The sequence below is a fragment of the Athene cunicularia genome (assembly GCF_003259725.1).
Source record: "Athene cunicularia isolate RWA chromosome 12 unlocalized genomic scaffold, athCun1 chr12_part1, whole genome shotgun sequence".
Classification (NCBI taxonomy): Eukaryota; Metazoa; Chordata; class Aves; order Strigiformes; family Strigidae; genus Athene; species Athene cunicularia.
Window position 1 is genome coordinate 11,420,686 of NW_020799116.1, and position 26,108 is coordinate 11,446,793.

Genomic DNA, 26,108 nt, shown 5'->3' on the forward strand with positions numbered 1-26,108 from the left:
CTCCTCTCTCCCTCCCTCATGGTGTTTCCGCTGAGCCTGTACCCAAAGCCTCTGACCAGCTCTCCTCAACGCATCTCCTCCACACTTCCACCACCCAACACCCTCATACACTTACCTACTACCTTCTCTTCATAGGAGAAACTGGAGATAAAGGGGATACTGGAAAAACCATCAGTGCTTTCTGACTTTGGGATGTTAATGCAGAAGGAAACAATTTGGGAGTGAAGCTAAGAACTACTCAGGTGGATTAAAGCAAATAAAGTGAACAGATGAGGGAGAAAAGAGCTCAAGATGAAGGACTTCACATCTGGAATGACAACCTGCACTCTCCCCCATGTTATTTCTTACCTTCTCTCTCCTTTACCAGTTGAGCCTGCACATTATTTGAAGCTGAAACTCCTTCAGCTTACATATTACTTTTTGCAGCTAACCAGTTTAAAACACAATGTAAACTCAAAACATTTTTTTCTATCCACCCCAACAATCAGCAAAAAAGAAAAATCAGTTCTGAAACAAACTGAATTTTATTCTTTGCAAATGTTTGCGAGCAACAAGATTTTTCTGAAAATTTTGTCTCAAAAGGCAGACAAAGGAAGAGTTAAAGCAGAGAACGTGCTACCCTTTTCACGGCTTTTACAAAGCAATTAAACAAAGGTGAAAAAACAATGAGAAACAAAATGATTTGTAGCACATACAAAAATAGCATTATTAAAAAACAAATGGTAGAGTATTTGAACATCTTTTAAACCCAGTGTGCAAGTGTCCTATGTGATTCTACCTATTCATCAAAACTAAACTAAAATATACGAAAATTTGCAATATTACAGGCTCCGATTGTATGACGTCTTTATGCTATTGTTAATGACGGCTTGAAAATGAGCACTTCTATGCTACATGTACTCCAATGCAGCCAGGACCTGCTGCTGAGCAGGGCAGTCCCTCCTCTGTCCCCACAAGATGCCTGTTTGTCCCTCCTTCCTCCACCAGGAGCCAGGACATCAATCCCAACTCTCATGTCAGAAAGGCAGAGATTATGGTGGGAGAAAAGAGAAAAAAAATAACCCCTTCTGGCAGCAGCCAGCAGATCAATTGGATTAATACATACATGAAACTACATACCAACCAATGAATGCAGTAAAACCAGGAAATTCTTGTAAAATGTGATTTAGCTCTCAAAAGCTTATGATGACCATATTTGTCAGCAATCATTTTCCACAATCCCAGTCCAGTAGTTTTCTCTCCAAAAAGGAGAAAAGACACGCAGAAAACTTCAACCAATGTGCAGAACCATTCACGACGCCCCACCTGTCCTGTACATTTTAAGCACGCACACATGTAGCACTGTGATGGCCAGCTTCACCGCGGCAGGATTCATCATCTGCAACTGCAATCACAATTGTTCTCAACCTGGAAAGTGTCACAGACTTTGAAATAGCAAACATCACACAGAAGGTTAAGCAGATGGGACATCATCAACAATAAAATTAAATTAGTGCTAAATTTACTCCTGACTTATCTCACTTGATTATATTAGTTTACATTTGACTATATATACACAATACCAAAAATCTGCCTAATTTATATTCAAACATTGCCAGCATAATGCCATTTTAATTTGAGGCAGTCCAAAAGACTCGGCCAAAGACCTTAATGAAGTTCAGTGACAGCTGAGAAAACAAACATTTTCAAAGCCTCGCTAATCAATACCCTCAGTGAATACTTCCACTGAAAGGCAGCAGAAGGTACTTTAAAGCACCCTCATACTTCTTGCCACTAAGGAGTCCTACTGAGGGTAACAGAAACAAGAGATACTAGTTATCTTTGAGGGAAAAAATAAGCCAAGCCTACAGCTAAGCCATGTGTGTGTGCATGCACATGTGTGTTGTGAGTTGGTGTGTGGGTGCGTGTGCAGGGCGGGAGGGGAAAGCCAAGTATGATTCAGTGGTTATCCAAGTACAGAGGTTTCACAGTCTCACTCTCACACTAGTGCTTATCATTTCAGCCTTTTGAAAGCTTATTACAGAAACATAATCAAAATACAAAATGTTTTCTTGAAGAAAATGAGCCATCATTCACCCTCTATTTGTTCAGAATTATATTCAAAGTAGTATTGCTTTTCACAGTTCACTGGCAAGTCAGAGCACTGCACACAAAATTAAACAACACAGCATTAAAGATGTCTACGGAGAGAACAAAACTTATCACAGAAGCACAGAGGTAGAAGGCTCCAAAGAACTAAACCTGAGTTACACAATCATTAGTTTCTACACACCTAACATGATAAACTACCCTAACAGCCTTTCAGCACCCGGCATCTCTTCACATCTGGGTATTCTTTCAGCTGCACCATAGCAGGTACCACGCTCCCTTTTAAATCAGCCACTTGTTTCGTGGAGAGCAGCTGACTCGGCCTTTTGTGGGAGTGATCTGTCCATGCTACATACCTTTGGTGTAGCAGCATGATTGAGAACAAGCAAGCAGTGGCTGATGTCTTAAATCTTAAGGAGTTTTGTGGTTTGTGTATTTGACAATACAAGTTCTTAAAGATTTACTTGAAGAAATAAAGAGTGAATGATAAAGCTTCAAAAGAAAAACAAGTGTGTAGGTACACACACACACACACACACACACACACACTGAAGAAATCTTCAGTTTTTATCAAAGTGCATTCTGAGGGAAAAAAAGCACAATAAATCAGTGGCAAAGAGTGCCTCATTTTGGCACCCAATTTCTGTAGCATAGACAGCACTTCAGAGAAAAGAAAAAAAAAGCACTGCCCTTTTTATCTTTTATTTAGAAACTTTTGCTGTTTGTAAGGTAAGGGGGTGATAATGTAAAACTTCACATTATGATAAGAAAGTGTAAAAGGGAAAAAAAAAGATGTTGCCTCCCCCTTGTCAAAGTAAATACTACTGAACAACTGTCAGTTATGTATTTTACAGCGTACTTCATACAACCCTGCACGTGTTTGCTCATAAACTGATCTTCACAGAAATAATTTTGAAAAGCACATGTAAGCACGTTCAACAGTAAATGACAATGTAGTTTTAAGATCTGGGACTGACCTGCATATTTTGAATAAATATTTTAACACTTCTGAAGTCGAACAGACTAAATAGATCAGACAACTTGTAAGGACCAAATACTTGCCCTGGGTTCCTTCAAAGGGCATCCTGTAATGCAGCTGCTCCAGCTGCAGGCAGCAGGAACACTTCTGCCAGCTACAGCACTGCCACTGACATTACCAACACAGGAGCAGTCAGAAAAGACTTCAGTCTTGTACACTCTTCGGTGGTTATTTAGCAAATATCTAAGAAACAGCACGAGTGTAAAGTTTGAAGTATTCCACATAGTTAGAAAGAGGGGTCCTCAGCAAAAACACTTTTTAAGTGTATTATGGAAAATACTCTGCAGCAAGTAACATATCTACCATCATACATATATTGCATAAATTATACTCTGCTTATTTGTAATTTTAGTTTCCCCCCACCTTCTTTCACTGCAAGTTGATAGCAGTAAACATGTTCTGAAGTTATGCAAGGAAGGAGAAAGTTCAGTCTCAAGTCTGTCCAGATGGATCAGATCAATCTCTTGGTGTCTCATGCCACCTCCTCTCCTCAGCTGTCATTTTAAAGATTCAGCCTTCAGTTCTCCATGTGCCTCAACAGTAATGTGGATGTACACCAAACCCAAATGTAGCGAGCCTGCTTGTTTGGTGGGTTTTAGTGTGTGGGTGCGGGTTCTTGGGTTTTTTTAAAGTTTAAGTAAGCATCAGAAGCAGAACTGAGTGTACGCATTTAAGAGACAGACTACTGCCTGTTCATCTCCACAGCAGGTTACCCGATTACAGGCAGAGCAACGGCGATCTATCCTGGCCTGAACCGTCCTCTGTTTCTGGAATCCGCGGCAGGAGAGCAGACCGTGTCAATCCCCAGAATTTCTGAGGTGACATATCCTTTTTGGTAGCTGTGAACTTCCATCCCATATGGTTCCCACAGATTCTGCACTGGGCTATAGTCCAGGCATACCTACCAAAAACAAAATAGAAGGTTGATGCCCACATGTAAAGAAAAGACATTTTTAAAAAGACTGGAACATAGCTCACTCATCAGGTAAGAAGTTAATACTAGTCTCAAGCTAGATTTTCAAAGAATCTTGAGGAATCAAGGTGCCCCAGCCCCCATCTAAAAACCACACAGATCTTAAAATTTTTTAAATTAAAAAAAAAATTTAAAAAATCAGCCTTCAAATAGAGAAACAAACTAAAGCATTTTATTAGCACATTTCAACAGCATGTTAAAACGCTGTGTGCCTTAAAGTCAGAAAATGGTTCTCAGAACATTCCTTAACAGAAATAAAAGTGATTTTTGCACTGCTCCTAGATTAACAGGGCACTGCATTTTCCAAAGCAACAGAGCTTTTCTTTAACAGTTTTACAAAGGCAGAACATGAATATTTCAAAACCCTCACAGAAGAAAAGAGATGAGAAGACACATAAGGATGAGGAAAATCAACTCCAGATATTACAAGCCACAAGTTTTCTTCAGGGAGCCTTAAAGCATGCATGTCTTGTGACAGATATGCCGTAAACCCTCCAAGTCATTACTCAATGTGATCTGATAAGCCAGAAACAAACCCTCCCCCCATGATCAAAAGGAGAAAATGGAAGAGTAAATGTGTACATGAACTGGCTACAGATACAGCCATGTATTATTTTATGTTGCTTTAGAAGCGGACATGACAGCCAAAGGGACAGAAAAACAATTTTTGACACTCTGGCACATAAGGGACCACACAAAAGAATGATTTGATGAAAACATATTTAAAGAATAATTTTGTGAAATTCAGATTCAAATAGTTTGACATTTCACATATTTTTAAGAGTTAAATATTCAAACTTTTAATGAATTTAGCTTATCTAGCCACAAAAACTAAAATTAAGCTACCAGAGAGGGGTGACATTTTGATGCAAGAACTGTCATTATTAGGGAAAATTTTACATCTTGACTGTTAATTCTGCTACTGTTTCAGAGAGACAGACTATTAAAAATCAAAGGTAATCAGATTAATACAAATGTTAGTAATTTTTAGATTCATGTAAGGTATTCAGGTTTTAGATCTAAAGAAGTATTTCAATAGAATAACCACATTTATATATTCTGGTTTTTATCTGCGCTTTATTTATGATCAAAGAAAGTTGTGTGGAAACAGCAATTGTTATTTTAGTTGTACCTTACACAAAATTATACACAAAGAAATACCTAGACAATCAGTATCCTGCTTATAGCTGCCAGGTGCTAGACTATGTTTTAAAATCTTAAGACTTCCACATTTTAAAAAAAATTGAAGAGAAATTCAAAAAACATTCTATCCAAATTTTGTTTTATTCTGTATTTTCAAAGTCTAAATCCACTTTCCTATTTTTCACATGAACAAAATTAAGATTTATGTTTCAAAAAAATAATGTATTTACTATTCCACGATCACAGGAATGCATTTACAACCAAATTCCTGCCATTTACTAGTAATATTTCTTTAACTGTTATTACCCAGGAAACCAGCTGTGCTCCGTCGATGGTCGTCCACTGAGATTCAAGTTGCAGGCTTTATATACAGTAAGGGTTTCATGGATGTACCCATGAGGATTCACATATGCTGCCATGGGTCCACATAAGGATAAACTGCAACAGACAATAATTTTGGCAGAGTTCAAGGAGGAAACAAGAAAACAAAGGCTGTCAAAGGTAAACAGAGGAAAAATGGCAAATCACACCCAAAACTATTTTCCATAGCAAAAGAACCACTTTAGACTGTAGAAAAAGAAGCATCTTTAATTATATTATTAAAATCTGGAAGAAAATAGATACTAATGTAAAATGTCATTGGTCACATTTTCTCAGAACTGAAGAAATTTAAAATGTCCAGTGTTGTAATCCAACACAATCCTCACTGACACAAATTATGCCTGTTTTCCAACTTATTATGTTTCTACTTCAGAAAAGGTATTTACAAAGAGAATATCACAAGTAAGGACTAAAACCCTTGTGTTCCGATGGACCTCGCCAGCTGTTTGTTAAAGGGGACAAGTTACTCAGAGGATAGCTGACAGGATGCCATGAACTACCTCATTTATGGCAGTTATTAACCTTTCCCTCAAAAACCTACAGTTCAGTATAAAAGTACACAATACTCATAATTTACTTTACTTGCTGCTTCTGAACAGTAACTTCCAGTAAAACCATCTATATTGCTACTTTTAAATCTAAGTTTAAAAGGAAGCAAAAACGTTCATTCATTACACTAACTTCTCATCATTCTGCTGTTAAAGTACATCATATTGACACAGCAGGGATCATGGTTTCTGGAATCCATTATTCAATTAGAAGGTAAGAAATGGCTTTTAATCACCACATCAGCTTCTTATCACATTGATAAAGGAAAACTGTGCAGAGTCTAAAAATCAAGACATCTTTTAAATGCTCACATTATCATAGGTGATGGACAGATATTAGTTACACCAGATTAAAATAGTGACAAGAGTGCCAGAAGCAGCATTTAGAAAATGTACAGTCTTATCATTGAACATGGCAGATATCATATAGGTCAAATATTTAATGGGAACATACTGCCTAGTGCAGTTATCAGGATTAAACCATATATTTCTAAAATAAAAGAAGTATCGCAATGCTTAATAACAAACGGGCAATTTCCTTACATGACAACACCCTGGGAGCCTATCTATACCACCCATTTTAATCTGCTGTTGAAGCTTGTTGACACACAGAAGTAGGGACAAAGTGCTGAGAAATAAAATTTGGGATCTCACGAGCTTTATACAGAAATAATAGGACAAAAAAATTCTGTGTAACAAATTTCTATTTCAAAAGTCACCACAGAGTGCATATTCTTCAGTGGCAAGGTGCTAGACTAGGAGGTGTAACATGGCCTTTCACACTAACTGCCGTTACAATAGACATGGTGATGTTCTGGTTTAATTTTTTATTAAAAAAGCTCAAGTAACGCACTTTGTTTTATAAAGAAAATTCCCTATAAATATTTACTTAAGTTTTATTAGAGCTGTGGAAAACACAGTATTTAGAAGAAATAACCTAGCGTAATCTGTTTTGCCATGTCGATGTTTCTGATTAAGAACCTCCCAAAAATTAAGAGCAATAAACTCACCTGAATATTTCATTCTTCGTAGTTATTTCTGTATCTTGGCATTGCTTACAACAGAGAGATGTACACTTGAAAAGAAAAACAAAAAAGGTAATTTCATTCATTTCCAGATGCTTGTTAGCACAGTGGCAAATAATAAAAATGTCTCTCCTTCCCTCAGAACAGAATTTGTACCAATTCTTTTGTTTATCTGGGCAGGAGTCACTTATTTCTCTTTCTATCAAAGGATGAATTTTTTTCTATGCATTTTACTTATTTATGGCAAACACTGTTATGTGAAAGACAAAACGGTTTTATATACCCCACGCTCCCCACCCCCCCAATATCTAGACACAGAAGACGACCTGACTACACAAAGATAATAAATGAGTCAACCTTCTAAGGTCTCTAAAAGCTAATTTAGAAAAAACCTTTGCTCTTCTAAAATACAACACAGAAAAGGTAGATGAGTACAAATGCATTCATTAAGTCTTTCTAAAATTTGACAGTACTTCAGATCAATGGTTTTAATTTTCTCACAAAATATGTAAGATGTATTGATCTTTCTCTTAAAGATTATAACAGATTAATTTCTCTTCTACAACTTCTAGGAAGTAGAATGAAACAATTCATCACTGACACTGCCCAGAAAATAAGCATTTAGATCAGCTTAGCAGAACACTACCATTAATTTTGAGGAGGTGCATTACTTCTACCTCTTTTTAAGGGTACTGCATGTGAAATTACCCAAAAAATGATCCACTATATTTTGGAACAAAATGCTGTGCCCAGGATCTTCACTTAGACAAGTCCCTGTGCGAATGCATATCCTTTTCAAACCTGGAGTAAATCACAGCTTGTGCTTCTGAGTCTCCCTGAGCTCCAAGTCCTGCACCCCACTTGTGTGATACCACACAGGCTTACATCAGCCTTTACTCTCTCCTTTCCTCTACTCAGATCCTCTGGGCTTGTTGTTGCATTTCAACTTCCTCCAGCTTCCTCCTTGCAGGTGACACTGGTTCTGCCCCACACTGTCACCACACTGTCTACTGACCTTGGAGACTTGAGGAAGGAAGATTGCTCTACTACACAGATACTATTTATCATACACCAGTTCATTTCACTTCCTAAAGCTCACTTGGCCTTCCTCTCCTACCAGTGAACCCTTAACACCTACTACAGCTCACTCCCTTATAGCATCCTTACTTTATCATCTAATGCTCGTATATCCCTCTCAGAAGCCAATTTAGACAGCTACTTATTTCCATCCCTCCATTTCTAAATGCAATTACCACAATTAGCACCCAGAGTTTACAGAAGTGTTACACTTGTGAGTGAGTACATTCCTTTAAAAATAAGCACAGAAACAGTTAACTGTCTTAATATTAACAGAAAAAGCTATTAGAAGTGCAATATAATTCACTGGTATCAGAGACCTAAGAAAATGGATCCAGTCTTACAATCCACTGTATTACTGTAAATTTCATTCTGAACAGTGAAGCACATTCAGTCCATCCTTCTCAAGTACCCCCAATACACACTATGTTGCCAGAGCACCTCTTCTTATTAAAGAACTCTGGTTTAAAAAGATTGGGTCTGACCAAAATAAGTGTTGCTAAAAAACTCCAGAAAACCATAATGCACTTACCATTCTCACACTAATACAGAACAGTTAAAACACATTCACAGAATGTCACATGTTGATGAAGAAAACACCTTTCTGGTGTAAGCTAAAAATCAACTTTACCTTGTATTTTGTGAGGGTAACGTAAGTCCTCCTGTGTCTTTGGGATTTATAGAAAATATACTATGTACTGAACATAAACAGTTCTTAGTAGCATCTGAATATCAGAATATTTTCAGAGTTTACGACCCAGGAAAGACAAATGCAGTTTAATCTGATTAGAGCCTCACATGAAAACCTGTCCATTTTTGTCTCAATTTGGAAGAGACGTTTTCCAACTCCTTTTCTCTATCTATTCCCTTTTAGATTTTTGATGCAAGAACTTTAGGAAAAGGAACAGTATTAAAATAATATTCTGGTTCTCTTTTCCTCGGAAATAGGCAGTACTTTTAAGGAAAACAGGCAAAATTTCCACTGCCAGCAACCTTACAACCACAAAGGCAAGGGTCAATCAGGATGCATATAGCTATTCTTCGTGATATGAATGTATTAACAAAAATAGTAATTTGTCTCTCCATTCATGAATTGAATAGTAAGTATTTCAGCTACCACTGTCAAACACATCAACAAGTTTACAGCTAAAACTTGCATTTACACCAATGGCTCTTTACAGCATTTTCTCTTTGAAAAGAGAACAGCAATCTGAACTGCTGTCAGAGATGTTGAAAATGCTGTTCCTAAAACAGTCAATTCAACGTGAGGTTGACTGATACTTAGCTACATTATCAGTTATTACTTACAGTAGATATTAATAAAATATATATTATAAAGAAATGTACTATGTAAAAAACCACTTTAACGTCCTACATATAAAGCATTATGTGCTTATGGCAATGGGAAGAAGGGAAGAAAAGTTTTTAAACATCCTAAAAAACTTAATATGTTTTTGCCTAACAAGTTAATACACATTTTTGCAAAAATCCTTTCATCCCAATACTTAGATTTATACTCGAGCTCAATACTACACTACAAAGATTTCTCTTTTGTTACAAGATCCACGAGTTTTCATAGCACAATGCTACTTGACTGTGGTGTATTATACTGTCAGTACGGGGTTATGATGTTCTTAAGATGCTTATGAGAAACACTAAACTTCTAGCACCATCTCTTGGCTAAAAAGATGCTGTGAGGTGTTGAAATACAATTTCTAACAAAAGCAAATATGTTTCTTGCCTGCTGCCAGAAATAAAAGTCTAGTATTGAGAGAGCACTTCCTTTCCTAAACAACTTTTAAAGGGGAAGGAAGAAGTAAAAAGAACACCCAAATTCACTCTCTAGAAGCATTATTTGGCAATCTCGTACATTTTTGTTATAGATTGTAAGTCACTTTTTTTTTTTGTGAGAATAATTTAGTGACAAGAAAAAAATACTCACTTTGTTCATAATATCTAATTCACACCGCAGCCTCTGAACAGCACTACCTATTTTAAGCAACTGTATACGTAATGCATCATCAATTGGCAGGCAAGCAGCAACTCTGTAAGAAAAATCTAGAAATGAGAAAGTACCAGGCCTGTTAGCATTTTAGAGAGAAGTAAAACCTATTATTTCTACTCAGTTACAAACAGAACGCTAGAACTTGAGTTTATACTAGACTTTTACAGGTCATCTTGGTACATCCTTCTGCCCTAAGGCTGGATCACGTACAGGTAAAACCTCTTCTAAAATACTTGTCTAATCCCCACTTGAACACCAGTGATGGAGACTGAACAATGCTGGTAAGGTAATGGATTCTAAAACCAGAACAGATCCCTAGAGAACACTGTCAGATAAAGGCTTCCAATTTGATGGTGAATTAATGAGTTTCCCACCACTGGTAGTTACCATTATGCTTGCACTTTCTCATTTTTTTGCAAAAAAGACAGACATGTTTTTATGAGAGAAGAAAAAATTAAAGAAAAAACCCCAAACACAGACTTTCTTCATAAATTACAACCAAGTTATATAACTCATGTTAGTACTAAGAAAGTATTCTTTACTGTTATATTGTGAGAAGGAAAAAGACATACTCTGTATACACTCATTTTTGGAAGGTTTTTTTTTCCACATTTGAATAGAGACCAAAATTAGATCCAAAAATATTCAGTCAAGACGACAGATTTTGGTTTGGGTTTTTTTTTAAACAAGGTTTTAATATGATAATTTCTCAGGCAGCAACTTCAATTGGGTATTAAAAGGCACAAACACAAATGGTAGTGGACTTCACTGAGGCCATTCTTTAATTTTGCTAACAAAAATCTTGCTAAGCTGAAAACTATCCCATTCCTCACAGCTTCTAAAAAACTCAAATGCTGAAAATTAAAGTCAGCAAAATATCAGTGTGCTGTGAATCATGAGAAAAAGAAGTGCCAAAAAAGTACTGGCTTTGTTTGTTTTCAGATTTCATATATGGCCCTCTAAGCAGCACTGTGGGCAAAGCAGCAGGGTAGTACTTGCAACCACTACTTTAGGCAAATCAGAAACAAGAATTCCATGTACATCAAAACTGAGCCCAGACCTGCATTTGGTGCTTAAATTACTTTAATTGAAGGTTGCAGTTTGAATTTCCCCCCTTATTAGGCATCTGAGAGTCTACACAGGAAAGAATGTTTTTTTGCCTTAGAAAGGCTTCAACTGAAATTTCCATCTTAGTAGATACTAGAGACCTGAACAGACAAAGAGAATTGTTCAGTGGGGCATTACTCCAACACCTGTTAGGGCATGAAATCTTATCCCAGCTTCCTGTGATCAGGTTACTGGTGCTATTTTCCCTCGTGTTGGATAAGAGGTAGTAAGTAGTAAGAACGAAGAGATTATACATACTAACACTTAGACTTATGTAATAATTATTTTTAAAATCTAGTATGGTTTTGGTTCTTGTTTTCTTATGAAACACATCACATTCCTCCAGCCATGGAGCACAATACAGTTCTACTTCTTTTACTGAAGATGTTTTTGGCACAGTTGGAGGATGTTCATGTCTTTAAAAGTTCTATCATCCTTTTGTCAAAGTCAACCACCAAAATTTATTAGAAACTGGAAGCAAGAGATTGACTACAGTATAAGGTAACTATCTAAGCCTTATTTTCTTAAATAATCACCGAAACCCAAAATTTGAGTTCATAAGCTCAACATCATCATACCTATTGGGTTTGTTGGAAGAGATTCATCTTTAAGATTTTCATCCCATTCATGTAGCTGCCTCTTGACTCTTTCCATCAAGGTTTCCTTTTGTTAGAAGAAAAGCCTAATTTAAATACATAGGTATTTCTGTTTTCTTAGGAAAAAAAAAAGGAAGCAAAATGTAGAGTAAGCTATTTTCCCTAAGCGGACATTAGCTTTTAAGACTTACAGTAATTACAGACTCGTTTTGTATCTACATATTTTAAACTAAGAGCAAAACAGGATGGGAAAGGGACCAAAATGAACCAATGGCCCATGGTAGTTATAACTCTCAGCTGAGATAAGGAGACAACCATCCAAATTCTAGAACTGCACAAACAATATGAGGACTAGCCTCCTCCCTACTCCTGCCTCTCTTACATCACTTTTTTATATATATATATTTTTATATATATATATATGTAAATATACATATGTATATGTACATATATATGCACACACATATAAAGAAACATGTACTTTTTAAAGAGTAAGCCAGCTCCAACAGGAAAGACAGCCCTAAAACTATCCAGCACCCTGGTACTTAAGACACTCACCTGGAGCCTGTGTGACAGAGGATTGAGTTTTTGCTCTGAGGTAACACAGCAGGAACCTCGCCCTCTGTTATCCACCCCAGACACAGGCTCTTGCACAAGGGAACTATAGAGGGGGGAAGCCCTTCCTGCTCTTTTCATGGTAAAGGGAAAACTATACACATCTTTAAAATGTAACTTATGAGCCAACAAAATTAAAGCATTTACATTATACAGTAATTAGATTTAAAAACATACAAAACTAATTGTAGATTAGTAATACATAGGGTGAACTTACAGCATCATATAGAGAGTAGAGCCAGGGAGGCCAAGATGTCAAACTTGCACAGTGAAACTTCCTCTAAAACCAAAAATCACAAATTATATCTTTAACATTAGGGAGAGTTCTTGTGCAAACAAATAAAACTGAGGAGAGATACCGATTAAAGACAGATCAAATTATGACCATCAGGACCAGTACTTAGATGTGAAGCTTCCAAACCACTTCTCAAATGCACTGTGAGCTAAGACTTCTGTATAAGACAGAAAACCCATCTAAGCATTGAAAGTATTTCTAATGCTTACTAATAAGAAGTTATGCCTTTCAAAAGAGCATCTATTTGGAATTTAGACAGTTCCAAAACTAAGTACTATGAAACAGTGCTTTGTTCCTTTGTCTCCAACAACTGTTGCTACTTTAGAAACCACAACAAACCACAATGAGAGGTAACTGAACTGTTCATATCAATTTAGTCAAATGCATTATAAATAAAACAACAGAAGGAGATTAATGGGCCATATCAGGTATTTTACGCTGACATACAAATTCAATGGATATATGGTGATATTTTTTAAATGGAAAACTAATCTGTTTAAAACCTAACTAAAAATATCAACACGCAAGTCGGGAGTTCCAGAGGATGCTTTCTCACAGCAGAGCAATTACTGATTAAGAAAACTTGGGCAGTCTTAATGTTTAATCACATATTGCTACTCTCTCTAGTTGGTATCTATTATTAATTGAAATTGCATTTTCAGAAATGTTTATTAAACAGAGTTTGTGCCAGTCTACTGAAAAGCTACTAAAGCCAGCTCTACTCTAACTATCCACACACAGTGAAGAAAATACTGTACAATATCCTTTTAACAACGTCTTATGAAGAAAACATTCAGACCCAAATGGAGCACTGAGTAAGAAACAAATGTGGAGGCGGAAAAAAAAATTCCCTGAAGGTCTTACTATTAGGTTTTATTGAAAGGTATTCTTTCAAAATACAAATTTTACTAATAAGAGCGTCCAATACTACTGCATCATACTTCACTGTGAATGTGACTAACATGTTCATTTGAATTGTGTACAGAAATATCTATACAACAACACTTAGCACACTGGAGGAACAAAATACAAGTGGCCACCAATATCACCTCTAAAAAAAAAATAAATCTTCAGCTTGCGTGCAGTTTGTGAGTATCCTACAGACAAGAAACCTAGATTATAACTGCATTCCTTAACCACCAGATTTCCAGCAGTGTAAGGTTATTGGCTTAGTTAATCAATCAACCACACTGCTTTCCAAAATAGAATCTCAAATTGTACTGTAAACACTGACAAATTAAATTAATTTTCCCTTTGAGGGAAACTATCTTTATTTTACAAATGAGAAAAATCAGGCAATAGAGACTAAAATTCACAGCAAATAAATGGTACTTTGAAGACAGAATTCAGGATCACCAAAACTCAAGTTACTGCTTTAATCAACAAGTATATTTTCTAACACAGGGTCAGCTCTTGTATGGAACAGAAACTGTTCTTAAAAATGCAGCTTCCATTTTCTGACGTTTTTCATTATATTAGTACATACAGAGGTACAAGACACCATATTGAAAACAGTCACAATTCTACTGACATCGGAGTGACTGAGATCAACAGGGCAATGGGTCTTACTCTGGATCTTCATCGCTGTCTGCAAAACATGTTCTTACAGTGGGTGCACTGCACTTATCACACAGAATCAGCTTCAGAGAGGGATTTCTGCCCCTGCCCCCTCAGCATAGTGTTTCTGGGCTTATTAATTCAGATTAATTTGTTCAATTACTCTGAGAATCAATAGCTCTTTGTTATTAATGAGGCTTTTTGTTCGGGTTTTGTTTTGTTTTTTGAGGGGGGAACAGAGTTCAAAACAACTGAAGAAAAAAAATAAGTCCAAACCTTAACTGCATCTGACAATGAGGACAGTTACTAGGATTCTATATTAATTTCTGGAGATAGTTCCAAAGATCTCTACCACTACAGAAGACTTCAAGGTATCTTTCCTTTCATAGGCCACTGACTGAATTGGTGGATTAAATAATAAATAAGTAAGCAAGCCACAATTTTAGTTTTTCCAGAAGAGCCAGGTTGCCTTGTTTCACTGTGCCCTCTCCTACTGACTTCAGTGCTAACTTTTGTCCCATTAACCCTGCTTTGCATATCTGTCCACTGTTAATGACAGTTGGTCTTTGAAAAGCCTGCACTATGCCTGAGAATGAGCTAGGTTTACACTTGAAAGGCTTTTGCTGGTGTAACTGCTGGTACAATACGCTAGCATGGTGCTTATCATGGGAAATATAATTTATTCCAGCAAAATTCGCTTTTTGACAGCACGTTTTATTTCAGACTCCTAAAGGAAAATGCTGTATATTGGTAAAAGTGCACATTCACTTGTATAAAAGCATCTTTTAGCACCTTTTAAACAGCACAGCTGTCTCCTGCACAAATCACACCTTATTATTCTCCTGAGAAATGCCTAAGTTTGTAGCTTAGACATGGCATGAGCCACTTAGGACTATGGAAAATTGTGCCCTGTGATCTCAGTGTGAATTCCCTCCTGATTCCAAGTACTGTCACAACTGCAGTGATGCAAAAATAATGTAAAAAAGCAAAGACAGAATTTGTGCCAGTGAAGCAAAAACAGGAAAATAGAACCTAATTCCCTAATGACAACACCAACATGCTGATAATGATTATTTCTCCTCTATCTTTTATTTGTTTGTTTTGGTTTGGTTTTGTGTTGTGTTTTTGGGTTTTGTTGGTGTTTTGTTTTTTAATCGGAGTCAAGTAAACATTTAAAAATTCTGGAAGCTCTCTAAAGAGGTGTAAAGTCTGCATACTTATAATAAAAGCTCTAGGAAGTAAAATTTGTTAAGACCATGGAACTGCTAATTTACCCACTTTGTGCGTAAACGCACCATCTTCTACTAATAACTATGTCAACATATGCAGCATGAATAAAAAAATTGGAGATTTCTATGACCCCTTCTTATTTTGTCACTTCAAGCACCATAATAAAATGTAAATAAAAGTTTCTAAACTCAGTTTACAAAAAGAAAGTTTAAAACAAAAGGTGAGGGGAGGAAGGGAGGGAAGGGATTACAATATTAGGTATCCCAGAAGGTACATCCATTTAACAAATACCAATAAATCAAAAGACAGACTTTGAAATACATGTGCAATTGGCCAACATAAATGGATTGTGTAGAAATATTGTGATCTGACAAAGGTAATGACTAAGCACAAAAGTTAGCAAGAACTTTAGATGTGTTATATAAAAGTTTACAAGATGAAAGTGCAACATAAAACATGCTCAAAACTATGATGTGCAGCCTAGTTGTTAGCCAACAATCACCTCCGTGGGAGTATTTGAGTTAAAAAAAAAAAACCTTGAGTCTCTCATTCTAACACAGATCCACATTTTCTGTAAACAAGTAACTGGAGGTACAGAAGTTAATCTGTTAACTGATACAGGTTTTACAGCAAAATTAGCACACAGAATTGTGATTCCAAACAACTAAAACATCACAGATCTCCCATTCCATCACTGAAATTTGGGAATTACCTCCAAACCAACTCTGCTCTTTAAAAACCTCTTCTACCCAAATCAAACAGTCACAGAAAAACAGAAAAGCCTCCTTAATTTCAAAACAAAAATCATTATTACAAGTACAAAGCAAGAGCATTGGCACTGTCAACACTGATTGCCAATATTTTTATTGTCAAAGCAACATCAGTAAAAGTTAGAACGCTTCTTTGACCTGCCTATAAATTAAATTCTATAAACTTAATGGTCTTTTTCCACCAACACTTCATCTACAAGCTTTATCAACCAGCACTCTGAGGTGTTTATGTTAAAAAATAATTGCAATAATATGAATCATGTAATGTATTATTATACAAGTTATTAATCTAGTAAGTGTAATTAAAACCAAAGAGAACTCCTAATACCAATCATGTATTTCCCCATTGTTGATGCTGATAATCACAAAAAATGTGACAAAAACAGGAGGTTAGTATCTAGCATTCTAGTTGCACATCCTCTTCTAAAGATGAAGGGGTGGAATTTTATATTGATTTTCAAAATAACATAAAAAATTTGGAAAAAAAATGACCAACGAAACAAAACCAAAATCCCACAACTAGTTTCTAACCTTTTGATATTTCTGCCACCATTGATGTATAGCTTGGTCTTGCCATGCTGTAGGTTTCGAAGATGGAAATATATGGCATCGGCTGAGAGACTGCAGCTGTACTGCTGACATTGTTGAAGGCAGCACTCGCTCAGGAAGGATTTGTACTTTAGCCTGCTGGATTCTGATAAAAGCAAAAAGAAAAAAGGATAAGATATACACACATACACACGAGTATAAAGAAAATGGATTTTACTGCTTATAAAAACATAGGTTTGTGTAATAGATCTAATCACTACACAGTACTATAGAATTTAAGCAGCAATACATTTCACCAGATTTTTAAAGTTGTACTAATGTAAATCAGATTACCTTAGGGAACACAGAGTATATCTGTAGCAAACAAAACACATACTATCCTAGAAGACAGATTATCTCACGCCCCTGGCTAAATTATTAAAGCCAATGTGCTGACTGGACTTTGGTCTACCTAAATTGAAGACACAAGTAATCTCTATTTTCCCTTTAAAAAACAGATTTAGCTGTTGTCCAAATATGTTTTGTACTGTTATACAGATCACTGCTTTAACTTTTCAGCAAAGTTTCTTTGCTGTTGGTTTTTGAGTTTTTTTCCCACCTCTCGCACTTACCTACCTTTTTCCATGGGATACAACTGGCTGTCCTTGTATTTTAGAGCACTTGACATCTGCTGGGATGGTGATGGCAGAATTAAAGACAGATTGGCAGTGGCAACACAGCAGAATATTCTACCATCTCAGCACTGTATTTTTAGATTTCTGTTTCCTCAAGTTACTTCTGGCGTAAACTAGGAGTCAGCTATTACATATCAGAAAGAAAGTTTAGCTGAAATGCAGTTTGCTATCTTGAAACCACAAAACCATATGTGCTAGGCTAGAGTTCAAAATCAGCAGAAACAGGATACAGACTCTGATCATCTTTTAATATTCTAACATCAACCAGGTCACCTATTCCACAAAGATTTCAGCAACAGTTATGTGGCTACTAAGAATACTGTCTAGCAGAAAAGACTTTGCATTTTAATAGTATTATGCGTCAGAAGTCCTGAAATAGAGATGCACGTCATTACAAATTTCCAATTTTATTTGCAGGGGCAACATCGAACACTGTTAACTTACTATCAATTATTAAAATTATGTTCTGCCAGAAGCACTTAGTAATCAGTGTTTCACCAAGAACTACGGGAATTTTGTTCTTGCTAAGAAGCCAAATATTTTTCCCTCTTTATCAAAAAATTATTTTAGACTGGTATTACTTATTTTTAACTGCCTTGAATAAATGAAAATGTTTTCTTTGTACACATGGAACATTACGTTGTTCTTATGTCACATTCCCTTCTTACATCCCTCTGATGTAGAGACAACAGCGGCAGTGAACTGCCAAGCTACCAGGCTCATTCACAGAAACAATCAGAACACTAGCACAGGAGTCTGGAGGGTGTCTCCTAACCTGCAGAGAGCATTTCCTCAGAATGAACTGAAGAACATAGATTTATTTCAAAGTGCATGGACAGTACTAAAGTTCAAGTTCACTCATCTCTCCCCAAACCCACAAAGTGGGCAATATTTGCAAGTTACTTACTCTGCACAGTAAGTGATTCCAACAAATGTAGAGCTTGCTATGGTGAGAAAAACTGATCTCACTTGCTTTCATACATTTAAAAATGCATATTTATGAATGAAACTTGTCAATGTGCTGTATAAAAGTGATCTCTGCTAGTCAGCAGATACAAAATCATCATAATAAAACGCTTTAACACCACAACAAAATCACTGTACATCGTAACTGCTTCTGAATACTGAATTCTCAGTAACAATGCTGCTGTTACTGTAGTCATCCACATACTGCCATCTTGTGTTCAAGCAAAAGCTGCAAAATTTGGAATGTTACCCGTTACCAAACATTTGATAGTGAGAAATAGCAAGTATCACATATATTCTTCATTTCCTCAGCTGCAGGTCATAAAAGTACATGAAAATCCTGTGCCCAAACCTTCCTCTAGGCCTCTTTCTAAAGCAATGCCATTGTACTGAACAATAGCAGAATAGAGATGATTAGCTTTAGATCTACAGATTTGGAGTAAAATGTTATAGGCCTTCTAGAAAAGATCACAAAAACCTCTAGCAATCGTGCCAGGAATCATCACATGCTCACAGGATCAGTATCTGGAGCCTGTATCTCTGGACAGCATCGCTGACAGCGGCTCACGATGCAACACATGGTGCAGAGCATGATGTCAAGAAGAATTTGAAAATGACAGAAGACTTGGCACACTTAACTAAATGTTCACAGTCTTAGTCACTTTTATAAATGGACAAAAGTATTAATTACATAATAGGATAAAACTGGCTGGAAGAGGAGCCTCTAAATATCACAGGTATCACACTGGAAAAAACAGGACTAGAATACAGAAGAGAATACTCCTATCAAATCTGATTTGAGTGTGTTTGACAAGCACAAGAACTGTCAACCAGTAACAGGAGAAATAGCACATTTCTATCAGTGAAATATCAGCAAACAGTTAGAAAGGAAGAGGTAAGACTTACTGAAGGATGTACTAAACTGTGACAATGGTTACAATGAACAAGATTTAGTATCTGAGAAACTAAAAAAGATGGGCTGCTGGTGGTTAGCAAAAATCAAGAACCTATTTTCATATTCAAATATTTATCCAAAAATCTCAGTGTGCTTTTATGGTTTACAAAGAAAAAAAAAACAAACAAGAGAAGCGACTTGTTTCTCCATTATTATTACCAGACTCCAGTCCTCCCCTTCCATGGGAAGCTTCTCATGAACACCACACCCCCTCTAGGCAGCTACTGTCCTCTCCATATCTGAATCATGCGGCTGACTCCTGCACACTCTTGAGTCTCAGTAGGTAAAGAACACTCAAAGTAGAGAAGTCAGGCAGCAAATTGTTATTAGTTGTAGTGTCAGACTCTTGCCTGCAGCCTTTCAGAGCTGCAACTGCACATAAAGTTATGAAGTGGAACACATCCAATGCAGACCATCTCTAGGAAGGTCTTCTTTCAGAAAATGAAAGTTAAAATTTTTCAAAGGAATGGAAACTGGTTGCTCTCAGGGAGCTTTTCCAGAAGACAAAAGGCACACACCTGACACCATATTCTCTCATTTCACATCTGGTTTGCAACAGGGATGAGAGAGATTTTAAAATAAAGTTTTAGAACTCATAATGCAGGCAAATCAACATCTTCTTCCTGACTTAATTTTCACAAAGTCATTTTGACAGATGTTTTCTCACACACATCAAATCAAGCTACAAGTAGATATTCTTTAGAGAACTTCATGGCAAAGTTATTAACTATTAAAACATGAGTCTTAGAACAGGAAATGTCAGAAGTCCTTAATAACCGGAGAAGCTACTGATTAAGCATTCAGTTAATATCTACAGTAATTAGTCAATTGTGTGACTGAAAGGGCACATGCACCTGCAGTAAAATGTAAATGTTTTGGTGAAACAAGATTTGCAGCACATAGAAATAAATACATAATTTTCTTACCCATCTGACTGGGTTCTTATTTCAAGCACCTTGAACCTCTGTCTTCCTATTGCTTTCACTTTGACTGTTTCAATTCCATACTCCTGCTCTTCTCTGTAGGCATATATTTCTGCTGTTGTTCCAAAATGTGCTTCCCTTTCACGTACGTTACTAAAAGTAACAGAATTAAAAAGGTTACCTACCCTCCAAACAGAGCTGCTCATTCAGATTTCACAAGTTAGTCTACCTGCACCGACTACACATAATTAAGTCTTATTAGAAGTAAATTTGGTAAAATATCTTCAACTAATCACAACCATTATTTTTCCATTTTAAAAGCAACTTCTAATGGTTTGTGTGGTTGGGGGTTTTTGACAGCTGATTTGGTTTTATTTTAGGGTCTAGAGATGAAATTCCAGGAACACAGGGATCCCCACCGTATCTGCATCTGAAATGCAGATGCTGAAATTACCAAAATTCTTTAGATTGACTTTATAAAAATTACTATTCCCACCTCCTACATAATTAAACCACAGTAAATTTGGGGGGAAGAGAGAGGAACACTCCCAACTTCTTTTGGCACAGATTAGCCTTTCTCTTTTCCGCTTTTCTATCACCTCCTGTCTCAACTCTATTGTGAAGCATTTGTCTGTGTTTGTTAAATTCATACACAAACCAAGCAAATATACCTTTACAACAATACAGTTCTCAGAATAAGAATCTGATTTTTACATTTCAGATCAAGGCTTATTCTTTAAGCAAGATGGAGCCGTGCATTCAAACAGTTACTGAAATCAAAAGGATGTTCAAACAAGGACAGCAGATCAACACCTACTGCTTCTCTACACAAACATGTGATACTGTCAAGCAGCTAACCAGTAGGACTTGAAAGCCTTTTTCATTATGTACTAGAAGACAATTTTTGTCAAACAATTTCAAACCACAACTTATGTTATTCACCACAGAACTGATGCAACCATCTGCTTTTGATTTAGTATCCAAAGAAATTGAGCTAAAAATACATGCTGCATGCTATCAGTAAACCCACTTGTGTATTTTACCTGTATGCAAGAACTGCAAACGTTCTGTCTTTCTGAATTAAATTCCGCACCATGCTAACCTCTTGAGGGTGAAAAAGCTGAAGAGGTAACGTCTGTCCAGGAATCAACATCACCATCACGTGGGGCAACACTGGAATCACCTGACAGCTGTCATCGTCATGAACTGTTCTTCCATGAAATTCTTCCATATCAGAACCTAAATACTGAAAACAGTAAGTAAGGAAATGACAGTAGTATAAAAGGTTTTGGTGATTTACAGGCACAGACTAAAACTAGGTCTTTGGCTTAAGGATATTACAATAGAATTACACAAAACCAATCAAAATCTCTTCAAGACTTATTTAATGGATGATGTGTAAAAACCATACCACATGCGATGTTGGCAAACTGGTATCAAAATTAATGATGTTTGGCTTTTCAGCTTCTTTACTATCTTGATCTTCAACATCCATTTCATTGTCATCCTCTTCCTCGCTCTCTGCTAATAAACACATACAGAACATTGTGTATAAATCAATCAGCAAAGACTAAGATACTGAGAAAAATCAGAGAATCACACATTCAATATTCCAGGCTACAGCCTTTCATGGGGAAGCAACTTTTGTATGTGTAAACTTGTGAAAAATAATTTTCTTGCTGTTACAGCAAAATCACCGTTCTATAGAAAGGGCTGAAAGCTGGTAATTTCTTTCTGAAAGGCTAAAGAACAACTTTTTGTGGAATAAAATAATAAACAAGTCTGCCAGTTCAGACTTTCACTACAGCAGCACTTCCTTATCTCAATTCTAAATGTCTTCTGTCTGTACACCAGGATGCCAGATAACTTCTTGTAGGCTGCTGAATGCAGCATTTGAAGTAGCACAAACCTAAACAATGTAACTGCACACATATAGCAAGCGAGTTAAAAGTAATCTGAAGCTCTATATTCATGCAAAGATTCTTTCTGGTATTTTAGACAATTTCACTGATGTCAGTCTCTCCTTGTGTGCATACCAAACAGACAAATCCTAGCACATGCACAGACCCTGCAAAGGCAACTACTAAGGTGGCAAATAATGACTCTGCAAAGGATTTCAGGTATGAAGTAGTATTTAAACTATTATACTAATTTCCTCTCATTTATCAGTTTCAGGTGTCAATCTTAAAAGTACTGTCATGCAAGACAGTTATCAGTATGTTTTATTTTGAAAACGTAAACAGTGCATTTATCTATACAAAATCTGTACAGGTACTTTTAAAATACATTAAAAAATAGTGAAGATAATTTAAAAATATATCCATCTCTAAAATGCTGGTTTCACAGACTGCTCTGTGCATTACCATATAAAATATGCCTGCAAATACTCTCCCAAAACAAATGCAATGTAACAATCACACATTTGTAACTGTAGTACTTGATACTGTTTAACACAAACAGTATTTATACACATGCTGTATCTAAAATAGACGTTATCATGAACTTTGTAAACCAGTCCGCAGGATTCTTACACCAATAACTGCTGGGTAATGGATAATCCCAATGGTGCTGAAAAACATCATTTACATCTTGAAAGCTATTACATTACAAGATAGACAGAAAAATATCTTTACAATAGTCTATCTACTTGCCTGCCTTTGCAATTGGTACCTAAAAAAATAATCTAGAGTTGAAAATTTAGAAGGTGGAGTGATTATCTTATCTGAAGGGTACTGTAGGCAAATCTTACAAAAGGAGTCTTCCTTCAGAAATGGGAGCACCACCGCTCTCTCCACCAAGATCTTACTATTTCTGAGTGGGAGGACAAGAGAACAATGAAGACATTATTAGCTACATTTAGAGAACCTTTTCCTTCCCTCTTTGGCCTTCAGACACATTTGTTAAATGTATTCTTTACGAAATGTTTAGTCAATGGCCTTCTTGCTGCTTCACTTTTAATTTTAATTACTGCATAGTTTACAAAACCCTCTCTGTAGGAGGCACAGCACAACACACTGATGTTATGGATCCATCCTATATTGTATTTATCTCAACAAGAAACGATCCAGCATGACAAGAAAGGAGGTTACAGGCTCTCTGGTGTTTTATCTAATTACAGAATTTAAAGCAATAGACATCGTCTTCCTAATTACTACAAAAAATAGTCAATTTCTACATTAAATTTCTTTTCCATTATATTCAATTAGGAACCCCAACCATAAACGATTCCAAAACATTTAAGACGTACAAAATAGCCAGCATTTTGTTTAGTCTGATGGGGGGAAAGAGTAGGAAGTTTTTGTTTGGTTCTGGGGAAGCAGCACAGAGTAGGGGAGGGAAACTGACCATCAAAAATTATATTCTGGTTTGCATGTACTCTCATCAAGTTGCATCAATCATTAGCAGTTTTAATGGCCTTTTAGCGCAAGGCCATTTCACTTGTTTTTCTGAACACAAAGGGAATTAACAGCAGTTGATTAGAAAGAACTGTGCCCTGCAAACTTTTGCTCGTTCTTGCCAAAAATGCACGCTAGCTGCTGTGTGGTGGCAGGGAGGAACGATGACTCATTTTACTGCAGCAGCACCATGTGAATGTCGAAAAAACACCACCGTCTTGACTCTCCTCCTCGATCACACTACAGGAGCAGGAGACGGAAGGCAAAAGAAACTGCATCTTTTACACCCTTAACTATACATTTTTGTTTATTGATTATTTTATTGCAAGATTAGCAAGACCTCCAGTACACAGAAACAAGGGAAAGGCAAGTGCTGGAGGCACACTGCATGCCAAGGCTCACATTTCCTTCCTGGCAGGTTAGGTGTTCCCAGACGCTCGTGCTGACCCACTAACACCACCAGACCTACTCTCAACACCTCTGCGCAGAAATGAGGAAATATGAACCTTATTTTAAAAAAACTGGCACACAGTAGGAAATAGTAAGGCTACATTTCCTAAAACATTCAGGAAATATTTTCATATTATTTTAAATATACAGGCATAAAACCGCTCACAGAGTTTCCCGATACAGGAAATTACATCAGTTCCTGGCAGGACGTACTGCTATGTGCTCTGCAAGCTTATTCTGAGATAATGTCCTTTCCAGTTTAGCTCGAGCTGCCCCCAAAACCATACGATCTCCTGTCAGTTTGCAGGCACTAGATGCCAAACCTGAAAAAACCGCACGTTACTGTGCCGTAGGTGCCCCCACGCGGAGTTACGCTGGTGTGTGTGGACAGACAAGCCCGGCTGCTCTACAAACTCCAGCACCAACACTGCAGGAGCCTGGGCTGCGTGTGGAAGCCAAGGCTGCTCTCGAGGCCTGTGCACCGCTTCCCTGCTTTATTAATGGCATTAGAAGGCGTTTAAACCCGGTGGAGACTTTCTAAACCCGCACGTTTTTCCCAGACTTTGGTTTTAGGAGAGGTCCAAATGGACAAAGAGTGTCTGCGTTTTGCCCACTCTGGTGGGAACTTCACAGCATGTTTCACCCCAGTGCCTCGACACCGACTGCCCGAGTATCCACCGCAGAGCCAGGGGCCCAGCCAGGCCGGGCTGCGGCCGCCAGCCTGCGGTAAAGACAGAAAGCAGCAGGTTGCAGGCTGAAGAGCAACTGTGTAAATTCCAAGTTATTTTATTAAATTTGGTGAGGGCAAGTATATGTATAACCCAAAGTATGTTAGCTAATCTGGTCAGTGCCAATCTGTCTGTATTGAGTAGCGCAAATTACTGTAATTTAGATGAAGTCAGAGCACTTTGATACGATGAAGGGCTTTTTTCTTTTTAGCAGTCAAAGATATACACAGCCAGCTGTGATGAGTTTTTATTTTATTTTAGGAGCCTTATTTGTTAGAACATTGATTTAGAAACAAAATTTAACTACCACGCCACCAGACCTTGTGGGATTTAATGCCCAAATTCATATTGTCTCTTTTGTATCTTGCAATTGCTGGTTGGGAACAGTGGCTAACTGCAAAGTTGCTGTTGGTTAACCTCTTAATAGTTTGGAGTCAGGGGATGTTAATCACCTTTCTAGAAGAAAAATACACCAAAAAGGACAGCAATGTAAATGTATTTTATGGTATTAATTACATTAATACATTTATAGGTATTAAATGTAGCATTAGTTAGAATTTCATTTGGTGTTGCTGAGGGTCATCCCTGGGATGAAGAAAGCAATGGTTTGGGTGCTGGTTGCCTGAGACAAGTGCAGTGCATTAATTATGGGTGCGGTTCTCAACGAAAAGTGTTTGTAAACAAACACCAACCTCCCACCTGTCATACACATGGAACAGAATATATGCTCTACCAAAAATACGTCTCTACCACCCCCACCCACCCCACCCCCCCAAATATACCATTAGGTCAGTTTGCTATTTAATTGCAGTACTTCTTTTCCTCCCATTTTCTCAGCATCTGCACTCCTGTGTCCACTTCCCTACTGTCCTCAGGAGGAAAAACTATGTGACTGGTAAGAGTATAAAAGAGGAATTAGCAGCAGCTATACTGACAAAATCTTCACCATGTTAAAATGCTCAAGCTCATCTCCATCCCTCAGCTCCCTTCTATCTCAGCACTAGTTGAGAGAAAAGAAG

General features: G+C 37.0%; 1 protein-coding gene across 1 annotated transcript; it reads right to left on the reverse strand.

The window, feature by feature from the left end:
• Positions 1-517: 517 nt before the first annotated feature.
• On the reverse strand, positions 518-22,040 carry CRBN (cereblon). The gene is made up of 10 exons (XM_026857514.1): positions 21,928-22,040; positions 21,560-21,762; positions 20,520-20,669; positions 16,981-17,143; positions 12,815-12,877; positions 11,965-12,049; positions 10,217-10,332; positions 7,183-7,247; positions 5,550-5,681; positions 518-4,028 (listed from the first exon to the last, which is right to left on the reverse strand). The coding sequence occupies exons 1-10, from the start codon at positions 22,009-22,011 to the stop codon at positions 3,845-3,847; spliced, it is 1,245 nt and encodes a 414-aa protein (XP_026713315.1). The 5' UTR covers positions 22,012-22,040; the 3' UTR covers positions 518-3,844.
• Positions 22,041-26,108: the final 4,068 nt, after the last annotated feature.

Excerpts from the sequence above, each read along its gene's own strand:
- CRBN (XM_026857514.1), bottom strand. The coding sequence starts at position 22,011 with ATGGATGTTGAAGATCAAGATAGTAAAGAAGCTGAAAAGCCAAACATC. Across the intron at positions 21,763-21,927 it reads GTTTGCCAACATCGCATGTG|TATTTAGGTTCTGATATGGA; the intron begins GTATGGTTTTTA and ends TACTGTTTTCAG. Across the intron at positions 12,878-16,980 it reads GGTGGCAGAAATATCAAAAG|AGGAAGTTTCACTGTGCAAG; the intron begins GTTAGAAACTAG and ends TTTTGGTTTTAG.